Raw genomic sequence first — 18277 nt, forward strand, 5'->3', positions numbered from 1 at the left:
GAAATAAACAAGTCACTTCTAATTCTACAGCCCATAGATAATTTACTGTTTGGGTGGAATTTCTGCTTCTTCCTGGGTGCGAATTAAATATTAAACCTTATAAATTACTAAAATGTAGGCTGGTCACAACAGTTCAAGTTTCTTTTTATTAGGGGAACTAAATACACCAGAAAACATCCTGCTTTGTGACCGCAAGGTAAAAAAAATTCAAAAACAAAAACAAGATCTGCCAGGGTTCCCGCCGCCCTCTGCCCGCGCCCCACGCTCTACACACTGAGATCACGGAGAAGCTGTCAGAGGAATGTCCGCGGCCGCCGCCGGATGACCGTTGAAGCGAAGCCCCGGTTCCTTCCCCAAATGCAGACTGAATGCAGCGCAGGAGCCTGGCTGGCGACACGCAGATGAAAGCAAACTGCTGCAGATAAAACACACTTTTCCCAAATAAGCACAGTCCACGAGGCCCCTGGGGAGACGGCTGCTTTCCTTGGCTTTTTTCAGAGAAAGGGGGGTTAGTCCCTACTTACGCAAATTAGGAGGACCACTCACAAGCTGCAGACCACTCGACACCCAAAAACGCATGCCTAGCCCATCGGAAGGTCAGCTCGTTCCAACACGTAACGTGTGGCGAGGACTGTGAACACCTCGCAAGGCCCTGCTCTCAGTCCTAGGGAGCTCAGGGGTGGACAGACGCCAGACGACGCGGCACGGCCGGTGCAGTCGGCCACACTGTGCCAACAGGAAGGCCCGTGGACAGCCCTGGGGAAACTCAAGGCACCTCTTCAAAACAGGGCGGGGCAGGTACCAAGGCTGAACAGTTTTGTTTTGAGACGGAGTCTGGCTCTGCCACCTGGACTGGAGTGCAGTGGTGCCAGCTCAGCTCACAGCAACCTCCGCCTCCTCGCAGGTTCAAGTAATTCTGCCTCGGCCTTCCGAGTAGCTGGGATCGCAGGTGTGGGCCACCAAGCCGAGCCTCCAGAACAGTTTTAAACAGGAGATGACTTTTGCTGGTCATGTCATGGGCTCGTGATACGGCCGCTGAACGGAGGAGGAAGGGCAGAGGTCGCAAGGGAGAGCAGGTGCTCCAGGTGCCACAGTGAACCCTGCATTGCTACTTACGAAGAGGTGGCATCAGGGAATGAAGACGTGAAGGTCGGTTTCGGAAGTGAGTGCATCGGCCAAGTGCACAGGGACGCGCCCAGGATCCGGCGGGGAGACACGCTGGCGCTGGCCACACACGGGGACAGGGGAGAAAATGGGAGCATGGACGAAGGCTGAGGCCGAGGAGTATCCTGCTGGATTCCCCCAACATAAGAGGCTCGTGAAGCCAACGAAAGGCCACAAGATTCCCAGCCCTGGTGGGGTCAGCATCCCCACTAGTGGCAGAGCTTAAAACACCGCCACAGCAACACAGAGGTGCCACAGCAACTGCGGGACGCCGCTCACCCGCACCGCCCTCTCCTTGGCTGGACGCTGGGTCTGGCCCTTCAGCGGCTTGTAGGGGCTAAGGCACAACAGACATTGAAGGTGAGACCAAATGCTTGTGTGAGGTGGCGGCCATGTGTCGTTAGTTACACCACAGTGCAGCTTAGCAACGTCCCAGGAAGCATGCAGCTCCAGTCACCCCTCGAGGGGCAGCAATGGATGCACGGGGCTGGTTTCACATGGGCTTCATGGGGACAACCACAGAACAGCATCCTGGATGGCCTGGATTCCACACACACGCGTTCACATCGGTGAGGGGACGTGTACAGCATCTGCTCACCGAGTGGTGAGGAGCATCCCAGAAGGGCCTAGAGCGAGGCACGCTCAGCTACCACTGGCATCATGTCCCGTGGCAGGTTCGGGAAATGGAAACCAACGAAAGCATACTGTGGCACGGGCCTTCCCTTCCAGAAAAGGAGGCGGGCGGTGGATGTTCACGACTGAAAAGGCCCTGAGACTTGCACTGTCTGAAGCTCCTCAGTCTCGGGAGCTGCTTCCCTTTGATTTGCATTTATTTCTCAGAAACTCAAAAGATACAATACCCAGACAAAGAGGCTCCAGGTCACTTTCGAAACAGAGCCCGGAACCACAGCCTTTGGTCATGTTGTAGTATGGACAGAGCTGTGGTCCACAGTGTACCCCCGAGGGCAGCAGAGAAGGGGACTCAGGGTAGACCGTCGCCTCACCCTAGAAGGCCAGGCCTCCTAGGACCCCTCTCCCTGTGGCCTTGGGTTGGCTGTGTCCACAGCTGAGAGCAAGGTGCTGGCTGGGGTGCCTGGGCTTTGCTGGAGGTAGAGAGAGGAAGTCTTTAGTTCCCTCTTTCCAGCTGCCCGTTAAGTCCACGTGTGATTTTTATTCAAGGAAATATTTATAAATGGAACCCTAGGCACCTAAGCGTCCTCAAGAAACACCCTGAGACTGCCCCGCTCCTCGGTCTTGGGGGAGGCGCTGGAGAGATTTAACTCTTGCTCCCTTTTATCAAGGACAAAAGGCACCATAATCATTAAAATAAATCTTGAAAAGGAACATGGGGCTGGGCACGGGGGCTCACGCCTATAATCCCAGCACTTTGGGAGGCTGAAGCAGGCGGATTGCCTGAGGTCAGGAGCTCAAGATCAGCCTCGGCAACATGGCAAAATTCCATCTCTACTAAAAATGTAAAATATTAGCCAGGTGTAGTAGCACACACCAGTAGTCCCAGCTATTCAGGAGGCTGAGACATGAGAATCGCCTGAACCCGGGAGATGGAGATGTTGCAGTGAGATGAGTTCACTTCACTGCAAAAAAAACAAAACAAAACAAAACAAAACGAGTAGGCCAGGTGCAGCAGCTCAAGCTTGTAATCCCAGCAATTTGGGAGGCCAAGGCAGGTGGATCACTTGAGGTCAGGAGTTCGAGACCAGCCTGGCCAACGTGGTGAAACCCTGTTTACTAAAAATACAAAAAAAAAAAAAACTGGACAGGCCTGTTGGCACAGACCGGTAATCCCAGCCATGGGGGAGGCAGAGGTTGCAGTGAGCTGACATGGCGCCACTGCACTCCAGCCTGAGTGACAGAGAGCAACTCCATCTCAAAAAAAAAAAAAAAAAAAAAAAAGAATGTTGTGGCTTTTGTAGACTCACATATTCATATTTTATTTTCCTAAAACCATCTAAAGCTTATTCCACATAAAAATGAATGACAAGTCATTCTAGTTTCTTCTCAGAGTTCCTCAGTCTTCCCATCAGGGACTTCCTTAAGGCATAAACCATTCTAGAACTCAACCTCCAACTGCCTCTCCTGAAGCTCATTAGAGCTGAGAAGACCTGAGCTCGGGAGCCCAAAGTTAAACTCCTAAACCTGCATCAAAAACAGAAGCATCCCATGCAATTCTCTTTAATAGAAAGACAGAGGCATGGCAGGGCACGGTGGCTTACACAGGTAATCCCAGCAATTTGGAAGCCCCAGGCAGGCAAGATCTTGAGATCAGGAGTTCGAGACCAGACTGGCTAACATGGTGAAACTCTATCACTATTAAAAATACAAAAATTAGCCAGGCGTGGTGGCGCACAGCTGTTAATCCCAGTTATTTAAGGGGCTGAGGTAGGAGAATCACCTGAACCAGGGAGGCAGGGATTGCAGTGAGCCAAGATCATACCACTGCACTCCAGCCTGGATGACAGAGTGAGACTGTGTCTCAAAAAAAAAAAAAAAAAAAAAAAAGACAAAATAAAGACAAAAGCAGAACTAGATATATTAAGTCAAATAACAGAGGAAATGATGAATTTATGCTAAAGCTTTTCATTCACTTGCTATTGCTATTAACCACATTAAGTGGCCAAATACCCATCACCAACTCCCTTCTCCCCAAAATGCATGCAGCCCATTAGACATAGTGCTCTGACATATACTTTCAGCCCTGGTAATACCAGACGAGGAAGACCAACAGCTAACTCTCCGCTTTCTGGTTTTTCCCCGTGTAGGGTCTTACTCTGGTGCTGAGGCCAGAGTGCAGAATGGTGCAATCTTGGCTTACCGCAGCCTAGACCTCCCCGAGCTCAAGCAATCCTTGCACCTCAACCTCCTAAGTAGCTGGGACTAGAGGCACGCACCCCTACACCTGGCTAATTTGTTCTGTTCTTTGTGGAGAGAGTCTCACCACGTTGCCCTGGCTGAGCTCAAGCAATCTGCGGGCCGAGTGGCTCAGCCTCCCAAAGTGCTGTCATTGGAGGATAAGCCACCACTCCTGGCCCACTTTCTGTACGGTTCTAAGCTCACACCTGAGAAGCGGACACGGAATCTGCTCGTGATGTGTGCCTTCTCCTTTAAGGGAGGGAAATCGCATCAGTCCTTAACAGGGTAAATTCCAATAAACTTCCTCTCCAAAAACGCCGCAGGCAAGCAAATCATTAAAAATTAAATCACACTGCTTGGTGGAGGACAAGTCATCCGTACAGGAGGAACAAGTGAGGCCACCTCAAACACATGTTCCAGAATCCAATTTTTTTTTTTTTTTTTTTTTTTTTTTGAGACAGGGTCTCACTCCATCACCCATGCTGGAGCGCAACAGTGCAATCATGGCTCACTATGGCCTTGACCTCCAGGGCTCAGGCGATCCGCCCACTTGACCACTCAGAGTGCTGGAGTTACAGGCATGAGCCGCCATGCCTGGACTTAAACACATTTTAAGAAGGTAGATATGCAGGGGCAGCATTTCTTAACCAAGATAGGAAAAAAATGCAGTAGAATAAAAGTTCACAGAATTGACAAGGCAACATTTACTGTTCCTTAACCCTTCCTTCCAAAAAACAGACATCATAGGAGTCATGTTTTGAACGAAAATAGAAATTTAAAGGAACAAACGCCGCCGGGCGCGGTGGCTCAAGCCTGTAACCCCAGCACTTTGGGAGGCCGAGGCGGGCGGATCACGAGGTCGAGAGATCGAGGCCGTCCTGGTCAACAAGGTGAAACCCCGTCTCTACTAAAAATACAAAAATTAGCTGGGCATGGTGGCGAGTGCCTGTAATCCCAGCTACTCAGGAGGCTGAGGCAGGAGAATTGCTTGAACCCAGGAGGCGGAGGTTGCGGTGAGCCGAGATCGCGCCATTGCACTCCAGCCTGGGTAACAAGAGCGAAACTCCGTCTCAAAAAAAAAAAGAACAAACGATTTGAAAATCAACAAAAATGTTTTACAAGTCAAACAAGTGCTGCAATAAATATTTCTGCAGAAGCACAACTAACCAAGAGAATAGGAAGAAAAACTTAGCATAAGACTTAAATATTATGTTAGAAAACTTCTTTTGAGAAATTAAACCAACAGGAAAACACTTGAAAGCCTTACACAAAAAGGACAAACGCAAAGACTGAGAAAAATGCACGATCACCGACCTCAAAACAGCATGGTGGCTTCGGTGAAAATACAAATGGTCAAACATCAACAAGCCAGCTTAGGAGATAATTAAAAGTTTTCTGAGAGGCTCCAAATGTTCCCAGCACAAAGCAGTAACTGTTTGAGGTGGCTCTCCCATTCATCCCATTCTGACCATCATCCACTGCACACATGCACCCCACAAATGCATACAATTACTATCAAGAATTTAAAAACATTTTTAACCATTAAAAAGTACCAGTAACTAGGAAACGTGCCAGGAAAAGCCTTCACAGTCAGCTGGACCTGGTGCTGGGGTAGGCAGGGCACTGAGGCTCCCAACTCACCAGCAAGATCACAGGGCCGGGAGCCTCGCCCTCCATCCAGACCATCTAAAACCCAAAGCCAAATCAAGGTACAAGAGAACCCACCATTGCCATGTAGAGGAATTTTCAGTCATAAACACAGTAACTAATCCTTCTCAGAAAGCAAGAGCAAAATCACACAGTAAAATACTAAAGTCAGCCTGCTGGAAAACAAGACAAAAATACCTGTATCAATGATAAGAAAAATAAGGGTAGGCCAGGCACTGTGGCTCACACCTTTAATCCCAGCACTTTGGAAGGCTGAAGTGGACAGATCACCTGAGGTCTGGAGATTCAGACAATCTTGCCAATATAGTGAAAACCCAACTCTACTAAAAATAAAAAAACAAACAAACAAAAAAACAGTTAGCTCGGCATGGCAGCACATGCCTGTAATCCCAGCTTCTCTGGACGCTGAGGCAGAACCGCTTTAACTGGTAAGGTGGAGGTTGCAGTGAGCCGAGATCGTGCCACTACACTCCAGCCTGGCAACAGAGCTAGACTCCGTCTCCAAAAAATAAGTAAATAAAATTTAAAATGAGAAAAGTTAATAGAATTTTCCAGTTACAAAAAATATATTCCAATTCTTTTTAAAATCAGAATGGGCCAGGTGCAGTGGCTAACACCTGTAATTCCAGCACTTTGAGAGGCCAAGGCAGGCAGATCACTTGAGGTCAGGAATTTGAGACCAGCCTGGCCAACACAGTAAAACCGTCTCTACTAAAAAATACAAAAAATTAGCTGGGTGTTTTTGGCAGATGTGTGTAATCCCAGCTACTCAGGAGGCTACAGCAGGAAAATCGCTGAACCCAGGAGGCAGAGGATGCAGTGAGCCAAGGTCACACGACTGCACTCCAGCCTGGGCGACACAGCAAGATGCTATCTCAAAACAAATAATAAAAAAATAAAATCAGAATAATGCAAGACTAAAGTGATGGGATAAAAAGCAATGTAAGGCATATCAACTTCCTGGTTTTCCATAACCAGTTAGAAAAGCAAGCAAGCACAGGACATTCGCAGCTTCACTTAGTGATACATTTAAGAAATGTGCACACCTACGTATTACATACAGCACTTTACAGCTGTATGTAAAACAGAACATCAGTCTAGTCGGCCACGTGGCTCTCGGGTGTCAAAGGCTCTCCCAAATCCGCATGAGGTGTTCCTCGCATGGGCTGCACCTTTCATTTGAAAGCATGAAGAAGACTGGGCTAGTCGGGCTGAGATGAGCTGCGCTTCCAGATGCATTGCCACCCATGAAGAGTGTCAGGGACCAGACGCTGACCAGAGGCCCGCAGAAACGTGGTGGACAATGCGGGCTGTCTTCCACACAAACCACCACTCCAAGTCAATAAAAAGAAACGCATGGGCCAGACGTGGTGGCTCATGCCTGTAATCCCACCACTTTGGGAGGCCGAGGAGGGTGGATCACAAGGTCAAGAGATGGAGACCATCTTGGCCAACATGGTGAAACCTCGTCTCTACTAAAAATGCAAAAAATTAGCCGGACGTGGTGGCACATGCCTGTAATCCCAGCTACTTGGGAGGCCGAGACAGGAGAATTGCTTGAACCCAGGAGGCGGAGGTTGCGGTCAGCCAAGAATGCGCCATTGCACTCCAGCCTGGGCAACAAGGGTGAAATTCCCGTCTCAAAAAACAAACAAAAAAAAGAAACGCACACAGGAGTACAAAATAAAAATATGGGGCAGTTCCATAACAGACACACGCGTCCGTGTAAATAAGACTGCCACACAGCACATCATATGAACAAAAGAAAAATAGAAAAATAACCCACTTTCAACACAGCAGGCTAAGGACTAATCAACCAGCATGTAAAGGACTCCTGTAAAATTAAGACAGTAAGGCCACAAAAAAGGAGGCACAAGCAGGTAACACAAGATGCCTAGATAGCCAAGATGCACATTTCAGACACTGCTGACAGCTTAGGGTTAGGGTATTGCCCAGTGTGAGGACACAGACCACAACAGGGGAATATTGTTGATAGGCGAATACTCCTTCTAAGAAACCATCTATGATCATCAGTTTTATCTGGAGACAGGGTCTCCTGTTGCCCAGGATGGAGCGCAGTGGCACGATCACAGCTCACTACAACTTCACATGCCTGGCAAAACTGATCCTCCCACCTCAGCCTCCTGAGTAACTGGGACCACAAGCGCACACCAGCAAGCCCAGCTCATTTTTTTATTTTTTATACGGACGTTGATTTTGCCATGTTGCCCAGGCTGGTCTTGAACTCCTGGGCTGAAGCAGTCAGCCTAACTCAGCGCCCAGAGCACTGCGATTTCAGGTATGAGCCACTGCACCTGGCGACTTAACCCATTTTCAGTGCACGTTTCTCAAGCCAATTATTCAACTTCTAGGCACCTAATTTAACAAACTACTCGTATAAGTACGTAAGATTGTACACAAATACCTTAAATATTACGTGAAAAGGACACCAGTATTTTGCCAGGGTCCACGTGAAACTTCGGCTGAGACCCAGTGGGTGCTAACTGCCAGCAGGCACCAGCCACGGATGTGGACGACTGAACGGCCACTCACTAGAGGGACCACTCACGTCATGCACAGACCACAACTGAGAGAAACGTGTCTTCCCTGCTTGGCAGGGACTGGCAGGGAAGGCTCGGCCCCCGGCGCCCACCGCAGGAGGCTGTATCCAATGCCAATGCAGGGACCCTTGACCCACGGGCATCAAAAGACACGGCTGAAGACTCGTGGAAAAGAGCAGTTTCTCGTTCCTCTTCAGGATCTGACTTTCTCAGAGGTCTGGCATTCTGTAAAGCAGCCCTAGGAGTTTCTTAGGAAAGAGGTTATCTGGCTTAAAGCTGATCAGCAGCAAGGTTCTCAATGTGGGGGAAATGCACGGAAGAAACGTGTCTCACGTGGGCTGCAAACTCCACATGGATCCCTGACGACATCTCGAGCTTCTGCTCTGACTACTGTTCCTACCAGCAATGTCCTGGTATCTAGCGTAAAATGCTCTGGGCAGGCCAGGCACAGTGGCTCACGCCTGTAATCCCAGCACTTTGGGAGGCCGAGGTGGGTAGATCACGAGGTCAAGAGATCGAGACCATCCTGGTCAACATGGTGAAACCCCATCTCTACTAAAAATACAAAAAATTAGCTGGGCATGGTGGTGCGTGCCTGTAATCCCAGCTACTCAGGAGGCTGAGGCAGGAGAATTGCTTGAACCCAGGAGGCGGAGGTTGCGGTGAGCCGAGATCGCGCCATTGCACTCCAGCCTGGGTAACAGGAGCGAAACTCCGTCTAAAAAAAAAAAAAAAAAAAAATGCTCTGGGCTAGGACTGGGGGCTCATGCCTGAAAGTGGCAAGCACTCAAGCCCAGGAGTTCAAGCCAGCCTAGGCAACATGGCAAAACTTTGTCTCTACTAAAAATATAAAAATATTAGCCAGGCGTTGTATCACACGCCTGTACTAACTTGGGGGTTGAGGTGGCAGGAATGCTTGTGCCCAGGAGTTCAAGGCTACAGTGAGCCACGATTGCACCACTGCTCTCCAGCCTGGGATACAGAGTGAAACCTGGTCCAAAAAATAAGTAAAATATAAAATAATGAACGAACGAATGCTCCAGGCCTCAGAAGCCACGTCTCTCCACACGCCATTAGCAATCCGACCCTGCCCTCAGGCTCAGCACTTCTTGCTAACTCAGGGCAGCTCTGGGAAGACAGAGAAAAAGGTCACCTCTCAGAGTTCGTATCACAACGCTGACCACAGGGAGAGCAAACCACATCCCCTGGGTGACGCTTCTGCAGCCATGTTTCAGCACCCAACCTCCCTCCGAAGACCTCCGGGTCTCTCCGCTTCTGAAGCGATTTTCCACCAGTGCCTGAGTGGCAGTCATTCAGGAGCCGGATGGCGGGAAGACTAAGGGCAAGGTGGAGGAATGGGATGGCAGTGCTGCCCTGTTTGAGAGAGACCAGAACAGGGGGGGAAAGGATGCGCTGAGGAGACGGTGGCATCAGCACTACTAGTCAGGGCTCCCAGAGGGGACAATTTTGGGAGCCAAGCTGTAGCTCCTTGAGGTCCACATGGCAAGCCTCCAGCAGCAGGCTGGGCCGCTGGTCGCACCGCAGGACAGATGCGGGGAGGGAGCCCCTGCGCGCTACGCTCCAGGCAGCCACGGGCCAGGGCATCTGAATCAAGGCCTGTGGGACGGCCACCAGCATCTGGGTTTCCACAGCAAGCACTCACGGATGCCTCCAGGGTACCACTGCCAGGACACAGCAGCAGCAAGACAGACAAGAATTACTGCCTTCCCAGGACCTGCCTTCCTGTGGGGTTGCACTCCAGGGCGGGAATCTTGTCCAAATCAGGGTACAGGGAAAAGCACAGTTGGGGGGGGGGGGTCTCCCGAGTCTGCAACTTACCCTGGTCACAAAGCTCAGAGTTGAGTCCTTAGTGAACAGTTAGGTAAGACAGACTGACACCTTGCAAAAAGGCAGCAAATATGGACCACAGCACAGAAGCCAGGCCTTCTGATACCCAATCATAAACTCTGCCATCTCTGGAAATCAAGGACATCTAGATTTCTAGATGGAAAGAGGAAGAGCTGTTGTGACATTCCCTCTTCACCTTTCTAAACAGGAAGACAAAGTAACTTGGCCAAATGACAGCTTCAGTCTATCCCATTTCAACCATTGGTCACACCTTAGTACCAAGGTCTACATCCAGTTACCCCACATCCTAGAACAGCTAGGAAGACCATATCCAAAGGCCTGGAAACCAAGACCCCAAACAGTAAGACGATCTCATGCCTTCACTTTTTAAAATAAAGAATGGCAGTGGGTTATGCAGTTCAACCCCTTCTAGACCCTACAATGTCAACTCAACACAACGTTGTGCTTGAAAACCTCCAGAAATAAAAACATCTGCCTCTATTCTGTTACTGAACATGCTAATGGCTAAATTTCAACACCGCTGCCAATCAACAGCAGATTACATGCCAATTACTTATTACTGTTGAATCCTCTGCAAATAAAAATGTTTCTAATTAATTCTGTGGTGCTTAAAAGAAAAACAAGATCAGTATTCCCTGGAGAGAGAAATGATACTTGGAAGGTAATCAAAACAGGAAAAGCAGGCATTTTTAAAGCTTTAATTAATCAAAAGAAATTCACATTGACTGGAAAGACCCTCACCCCACAGTGCTCCTCACGCATTACCACACTGTAAAGAACACTTCCTTCAGCACACTAGGTGCACAGCCAAGTTTAGCAAGTGTTGACGCTAACTCTCCCACTTCTAAAATCTCGTTGAACTTCCCAAGAGGAAGGACGCATTGCCCACGATGTCACTATTGACAGCTTCCACAGATTATTTAAAACCCTTCCTGAGCCCAAATAGAAGGAATACAAAAACACGGCAGAGATGACAAAACTACAGACTACTGAGCCCCCCAGACAAAAAGATGCCAAAGAGGATGAAAAAACGACACTGTGGGTACAACAGACAGTGCTGGGGTGACAGGAGCACCAGCATCTCAGAACTCACCACCATCTACACTTACATAAAAGCTACTAAAACATCCTTTAAATAAAGAATTTCAAAATAAAACTTGAAAAACAATCTCAAACAGGAAAGTTGCACACAACCAAACAACAGACAACACACTGGTCTGGACCACATGGGGCTTCGCACACCCAGATACCCACCGCCGTTTACAAAGGAGCGTTCATTCAGCTTCCTATTTTCAAAGGCACTCAACACTACAGAAAGAGTGCCAAATTTACCAAAAACTGTGATTTACATTAAACGCGATTATTCTTCTTCCAAGTCATCACTTGCTTGAGCAATGCTATCAATGCTCAAAGCAGTTTCCTAACTTTTCAAAGCTGCTCTCATGCACACTTAAGACTAAATTCTCTAGGAATAAACTTAATAGGGTTTAAAAATCAAAGGTGTAAGATTCGAAAGCAACAAATATGTTTCCTATTCTATTAGTAACTTTAAAAAATTACACTTCTATGAAAGGAAGAACAGAATAAAACTTCCTCAGCCAGGCACAGTGGCTCACGCCTGTAATTCCAGCACTGGGAGGCAGAGGTGGGCAGATCACTTGAGGTCAGGAGTTGCAGACCAGCCTAGACAACGTGGTAAAACTTTGTTTCTAATAAAAACACAAAAATTGGCCGTGTGTGGTAACACACAGAGATAATCTCAGCTACTCAAGAGGCTGAGGTAGGAGAACTGCTTGACCCAGGAGGCAGAGGTTATAACAGAGGTTACAGTGAATCAAGATCACGCCACTGCACTCCAGCCTGGATGACAGAGCAGGACTCCATCACAAAATTTAAAAAAAAAAAAAAAAAAAAAAAAAAAAAGGTGATTTTCTCAAATGCAAATGAATGCTGTCTCCCCCCTCAAAATTTTCACCAGAAAGATTCCTTAGGAGTCAAACGTATTTTACCAGTGACATCATGTTGAACAAACTGTTCACGGACAGAGTTGCATAAAACACTCCACAAAGTCTAGAACATCCAAATGTGTTTGAAAATTTTGTGGTCCCAAAGCTATGGCAAACTTCTTCCTAGTTTACTTCAGCAATTACGGGATAGACAGGACTTTTCATTTTACGTATTCTTTCTGGACACCCCTAGATGTCTTGAGGCTGCTGCACTGACTTATCCTACCCACTAGTGAAAAATATAAAACCTTTAAAGTCCAAAGTATCTACTCGAATTTCTCATTTAGTAACAAAGCCACCACCTGTCCAGGCAGCATAAGCAAGGACGCTCTATAACCCTCCGATTCCAGTTGTGAGGTGAGACTGACCACACCAGAGGGCGCTTCCCGCTCTCCTGCATGTGCCATGGCTGCATACCTACCTTACCCAGAGATGCCAAGTGCCGCGTGCCAGGGTATCTCCGATAAACAGACAAGCACATCATTCGTTGTTGTTCTTGTAGTTCAGCTGTCCCCAAATACTTCACTGTTGCTAAGCTGCTCTGAGCGCCTATGAAATGCCTTACACTGCTTACTTATTCTGGGTGACAGCACATCGGGCTCCTTAAAGGCGCTGGCGTATCCTGAGCAATCTCTATGCCCTCCTGCTCCTGCTAAGCCAGCACGGACGTGCTGTTGTCAGGCCAGCGTCCATCCTTCCAGCACCTTTCAAACTGCTTAGTTCCAAAACAAAACAGAGTTTTTAAAATTCAAAGTCTAGTTCAATATTCACCATGGCTAGAATTCTAGTTACTAATGGTAATCATGAAAGATACTACAAACTGAGAAACAAAAGAAATACCTTTATTTTTGCTCACTCCTAAATCATTCCATGACTGTACCATACATACTGTTCATAAGTGGGGTTTTTTGGTTTGTTTTGAGAGACAGAGTCTCCCTCTGTGACCAGGCTGGAGTGCAGTGGCGTGACCTCGGCTCACTGCAACCTCTGCCTCCGGGTTTAAGCAGTTCTCCTGCTTCAGCCCCCTGAGTAGCTGCGATTACAGGTGCCCACCACCATACCCGGCTAATGTTTGTATTTTTAGTAGAGATAGGTCACCATCTTGGTCAGGCTGGTCTCAAACTCCCGACCTCAGGTGATCTACCCACCTCGGCCTCCCAAAGTGCTGAGATTACAGGAGTAAGCCATGGCACCTCGCTCCATAAGTGATCTTACATCAAATCCTAAAAACTAGAACATACGTTAAGAGTGAAAAATTATACAATGGTTTCTTCCCACCTCTGCAGAAATTTTACTGTAATTAAATGTTTGATCAATTGCTAAATCACAACTTTCAATATGAAAATCTTCATATATTCCAAATATACTGAAGAAAATGTCTACATGTAACTGAGGTGCGGCATCCACCTGAATGAACATCACAAAACGCTATGGAAGTGACACTAGGTAAGCCCAGGCACAAATCATACACAGACACAAGAAGGCTCCAGATCCCACTCAGGAAGAATGCACCAACACATTCGCATTTATTTTCTTTTTTTTTTTTTTTTTAAAGCAAATGACAAAGACCCGGTTTACCAGCGTTACTTTTTTAAACCTAAGCTTAACATTACAAATTTAAACAATTGTCAAAACTTACTAAGTTGCCAGCATTCATGCACAACTAGGAAACATCCGTAATTTATATTAAACCAGAAATGTATTACCATTAATGCATTAATATCTTTCACTACTAAATACTGAAAAAATGGAAATTATTTCTGTAGAAGATTCGTCCTGGCAATGTTAACTTCACAGCAGGCCGACACTACGTGGCTCACGTCTCAGACACAATGAAAAGCAGGTCCATGCTGGTGTTAGTGTACAATCTTGTCCTACACTAAAGAGTCAAGACTCACCTTGGAGTACGTTTAATAAAAAAGCAAAGTGCATACAGAGATTTACAACAATTTTAAAGACAAAAAAAAAAATGGTCCTATTATGTGGTCCCAACAATAAACTCAAAAGTCTATGACAAATAGAGGCTCCGATGAGCTGTTTATAAATACTTTAAGTACAATTATACTGAAAGTCGAGTTCGTTTGAAATCTTCAAAAAAATGTTCCTGTTAATCCTCAAATGGTTGCTTGTTATAGTTTAACATTTCTGTTAAGCGCGTGCGTTGAATTACTTGTTATCCAAGTGCAGCAGGTGCTCCTTACCATTTATTGTTAAGGACTTTAACTGGCCGTCTTCTTCAACTTCTACTCTTTCTTGACCATTCTCGACAATTCTATAGGAAAAAAATTATTTAAAAACCTTTTTGGTAAGATAAATACATGCGTTTGAGGGTAAATAAGTATTTTTTAAGGACATTACTGCAGTACACCATGAATGTAAGTATAATTTCTAGGATGAAAAAACATGGCTGAAGCCAACCTGTGAACAATACATGTTCCTTTTCTAAAACAGAATTATCCTGACAAAAACAAATTGTGTCTCACATACTCACTCATTCAGTTGTTCAGGTGAATGTTAAATAAAGGCACAGATCAAACAGTAAAGGCTTTATTATTAATGATTTTCCATTTTACCATTGCTGCAGAAACTTATTAAATATTATTACTACACATAAAATATGGCTCTAAAGATTCCTTCTAATAAATCAACATTAACTTAAGAGAAAAAGCCTTAATGAATGAATTTGGAGTAAAAGATTTTTCACAGTGCCAGATTTGGCATACAGTCACCTGTGTAACTTCACACTGGGAGATGTGCAACAGGGCACCAGTGAAACGTTATGCCTGCTTACTAAAAATATGAAAGTACCTCTTTGTAGTGATTTTTCTGCCATTAACTATTTTAGTTGAAGTTGATATCGATTTGAAGTTGCCCATCCCACTACCGCCAAATGACGCAGAAGAAAATGAAGTGAGGCCTCCGTGACCCAGTGACCCAAATGAAGTAAATCCTACAGGAAAACAGAAAAGAAAAATGCTTAGAGAAGTATGTCATTACTACTGCAAAGAGTGGATCTGAAAATTCAGTAGTAGACTATCTAATGTTAAGACATGGAACCGACGCGTAAAAGACCACGCCACTAGCAAGGCCTCTGGGGAAGTGCTGTGGTCCCGGGGAGAAGACCCTCTCGCATCCCTCAGGGAGGGTTCTAGAGGGGCACAAGAACACGGCCTCCCCCTGCCTCACACAGAGCTTCGGTGCAGCCGCTCTGTCTCCTCACGCAGAGCTTCAGTGGACCTGAGCAGCTCTGCCAACATGCCACAGCCCACCCCTGCTTGTGGGTGGTCTGCTTGGCACGACGTAGCACGTGTAATATGCGTTCATGTGAACCTTCTGGAACCAGGACCGGTATTAAGCTCCAACCAGCAGACAAGCCTCAATACAAAGCTGTGTTTGCTTTGGTGTGGCCCGTAAACTCCATGGGCTGTGATGAATATCCTTATCCTGCACGAACAGAGTAACCTCACCACCACAGAATAGCAAACCTAACCGGCTTCCCTTCGCTTTGCCACAGGAAATAAGAATCTAAATTATTTTAAAAACTAATTTGAGAGAGAATATTACAAGTATTCATCTGAAAAAACTATGGTTCTACAGTTCACAGACACCATTTTCAATTCTACATTATGAACACAATCGCCGTGTGGCCACTAAAAAACTTCACAAGTCATACTAAAGCAAACCTTTTTTGATATTAATGCTGGTCTACTGATTAGAGTTTTACACTCATGCTGCTTCCAAAATGCTCACATTAACACAAATGACACATACCTCTGAACATGATTCAATCACCTACGCCCTGATACTGTCTAGGACTGGTGCTGTCCTGAAGAAATATGTGAGCTGGCTATGTTAAGTTTACCTTTTCTAACGATTTCACTAAAAAGCAGAAACCAGTGAAATTAATTTTAGTATTAAATACAGAATATCCAGAATGTTTCAGTTGGAAATATAAAAAAATCAATCGTTCGCGGTATTTTACACTGCTTTCCATGGTCAGTCTTTGGAAACCAGTGACTGTTTCACTCACGCTGATCTCCATGTGGAGTCGCCAAGCCTCCAGGGCTCAGGAGCTGCGCGTGGCTGGTGGCTGCTGCGCTGGTCTAGATGAAGCCTAAGTACCAATTCTTGTGATACTCTGTAAGGCACCTCAGGAGTGGGGACGCCTTGCTGCACAACACCCCCACACACAGGAGCCACTGATTACTTTTAAAAAGGACTATTCACGTGGTATTTTTAACTAGTTTTCTTAACCTGTGGTCAGCATATTCCATCGTATCAAGGAGAGGCTCTGCTGAGGGGAGGAAAGCACATCCAAACTGAGGTCCAGTCTAGCAGACTTCACTATTTGCCTAGCTGCATAAGCACAATGTTGAAAGAAAACAGAACTCTGACCTTATGAGGAAGGAACGCTATATAAAGAGCTCTCCCAATTCTTACCGTTAAGGTTTAAACATAAAAACGAAGAGAATCAAAACAACAGCTCCAGGCCACATGTGATGGCTCATGCCTGTAATCCCAGCACTTTGAGGACGAGGCAGGCGGATCCACCTGCGGTCAGTTCAAGACTAGCCTGGCCAACATGACAAAACCTGTCTCTATTAAAAATACAAAAATTAACTAGGCCTGGTGGTACACACCTGTAATTCCAGCTACTCAGGAGGCTGAGGCACAATAATCACTTGAACCCAGGAGGCAGGAAGTTGTGGTGAGCTAAGATCATGCCACTACACTAAGAGTGGCACTCACTAAAAGTGAGACTCTGTCTTTAAAAAGAAAAGAAAAAAAAGCGGGGGCCGGGCGCGGTGGCTCAAGCCTGTAATCCCAGCACTTTGGGAGGCCGAGGTGGGCGGATCACGAGGTCAAGAGATCGAGACCATCCTGGTCCACATGGTGACACCCCGTCTCTTGTTGCCGCAGGCCACTGCACTCCAGCCTGGGCAACAAGAGCAAAGCTCCATCTTTAAAAAGGGGGGGATGGGGGGATATACATGAATTTTCAAGTGCTCTAACTAAAATACTATTATGCTTATAAGTACTAAATGTTTTGTTAAGGCAACAAGAGATTAAATCTAGGGATTTAATACCTGTATCAAAAGAAGGAAATGCACTTCCAAAAGGTGGGAACCCGCTGAAGGCAGAGAAGAACGGCCCTGTCCCTCGGCTTCTGCCTCCTCGAGGACCCGTTCGATTCCCAAAGAACTCCTCAAAAGGGTCTTCTAAAATCAAGCACAAACACACACGATCAAGTCTTTTTTCCACGTTTTTTTCCACATAGCTACAATAAGAGAAAATAGATGAATCTTAATTTTAACATATTCAGTAACAAAAACTTAGGTGGTAACAAAAGAGCTTATCTGTATACAGAGTAGCTGAAATACCATCTCACCAACAGTTTTATTAGTTCAATTCAACTAAAACTACAACACATTATATCAAATGAATTAAATTAAAAACAGCACATATACACACACTTTATGGAGCATCAATATGTACTTCAAACTCAGCTCCTTTCACATCACTTATTTCAGGTCCTGTTAGACACTGTCCCTGCTACAACCACTGCAAAAGTGCGAAAAAGCTTCACACTGAGACTGTCGAATTCCGTGGAGACTGAACTGCCTTCTCCAAAGCAATTCAGAAACAGAAACGTGGATGACCCCGGCGCACACGCACGCACACGCGCACGCACGCGCACACACACACACACACACACACACACGGAATGGTATGGCCACATAAGCCATGAGCCCAAAGGAAATTCCTTTTACTGTAACTTTGATTAACTACAATCAAATCTGAACAAATGTTAACCAGCAGACGTTAAGATTACACTTGAAGTTGTCTCAACAGAAAATCACTGACATGAGGAAGCATCCTGCTGCCAACTGGAAACAAAATGCTCCTGAAAATAAGCATCAGCACCGACCGTTTGTTTTCCTTTGCTGCTGTTATCAATCAAAGAGTACTTACTGGAAATTCATGAAGTATACAAACCTTTTTACTTTACCTGGTTCTCCATTATTCCTAAGTACTGTATTTTTTCGGAAAAATGGGAAATCTGTGATAAAAACAACAAATCCTAATAGATGCAGCATTAAGACATAAATGCATGCAAAGTAAAGAAAAAGGCAAGCC

At 46.1% G+C, this 18277-nt stretch overlaps 1 protein-coding gene across 3 annotated transcripts in view; it reads right to left on the bottom strand.

Moving 5' to 3' along the window:
• Positions 1–18277, bottom strand: part of DNAJB6 (DnaJ heat shock protein family (Hsp40) member B6) — a 78767-nt gene that overhangs the window by 16435 nt on the left and 44055 nt on the right. For all 3 annotated transcript variants that reach the window (XM_039472723.2, XM_039472722.2, XM_074378842.1), the window contains exons 6-8: positions 17227–17358; positions 14948–15089; positions 14341–14411 (exon numbers count right to left, since the gene is read on the bottom strand). In XM_039472723.2, coding sequence (XP_039328657.1) covers positions 14341–14411; positions 14948–15089; positions 17227–17358 — 345 coding nt within the window. The remainder of the gene's footprint in view (positions 1–14340; positions 14412–14947; positions 15090–17226; positions 17359–18277) is intronic.

The sequence above is a fragment of the Saimiri boliviensis genome, chromosome 10 (assembly GCF_048565385.1).
Source record: "Saimiri boliviensis isolate mSaiBol1 chromosome 10, mSaiBol1.pri, whole genome shotgun sequence".
NCBI lineage: Eukaryota > Metazoa > Chordata > Mammalia > Primates > Cebidae > Saimiri > Saimiri boliviensis.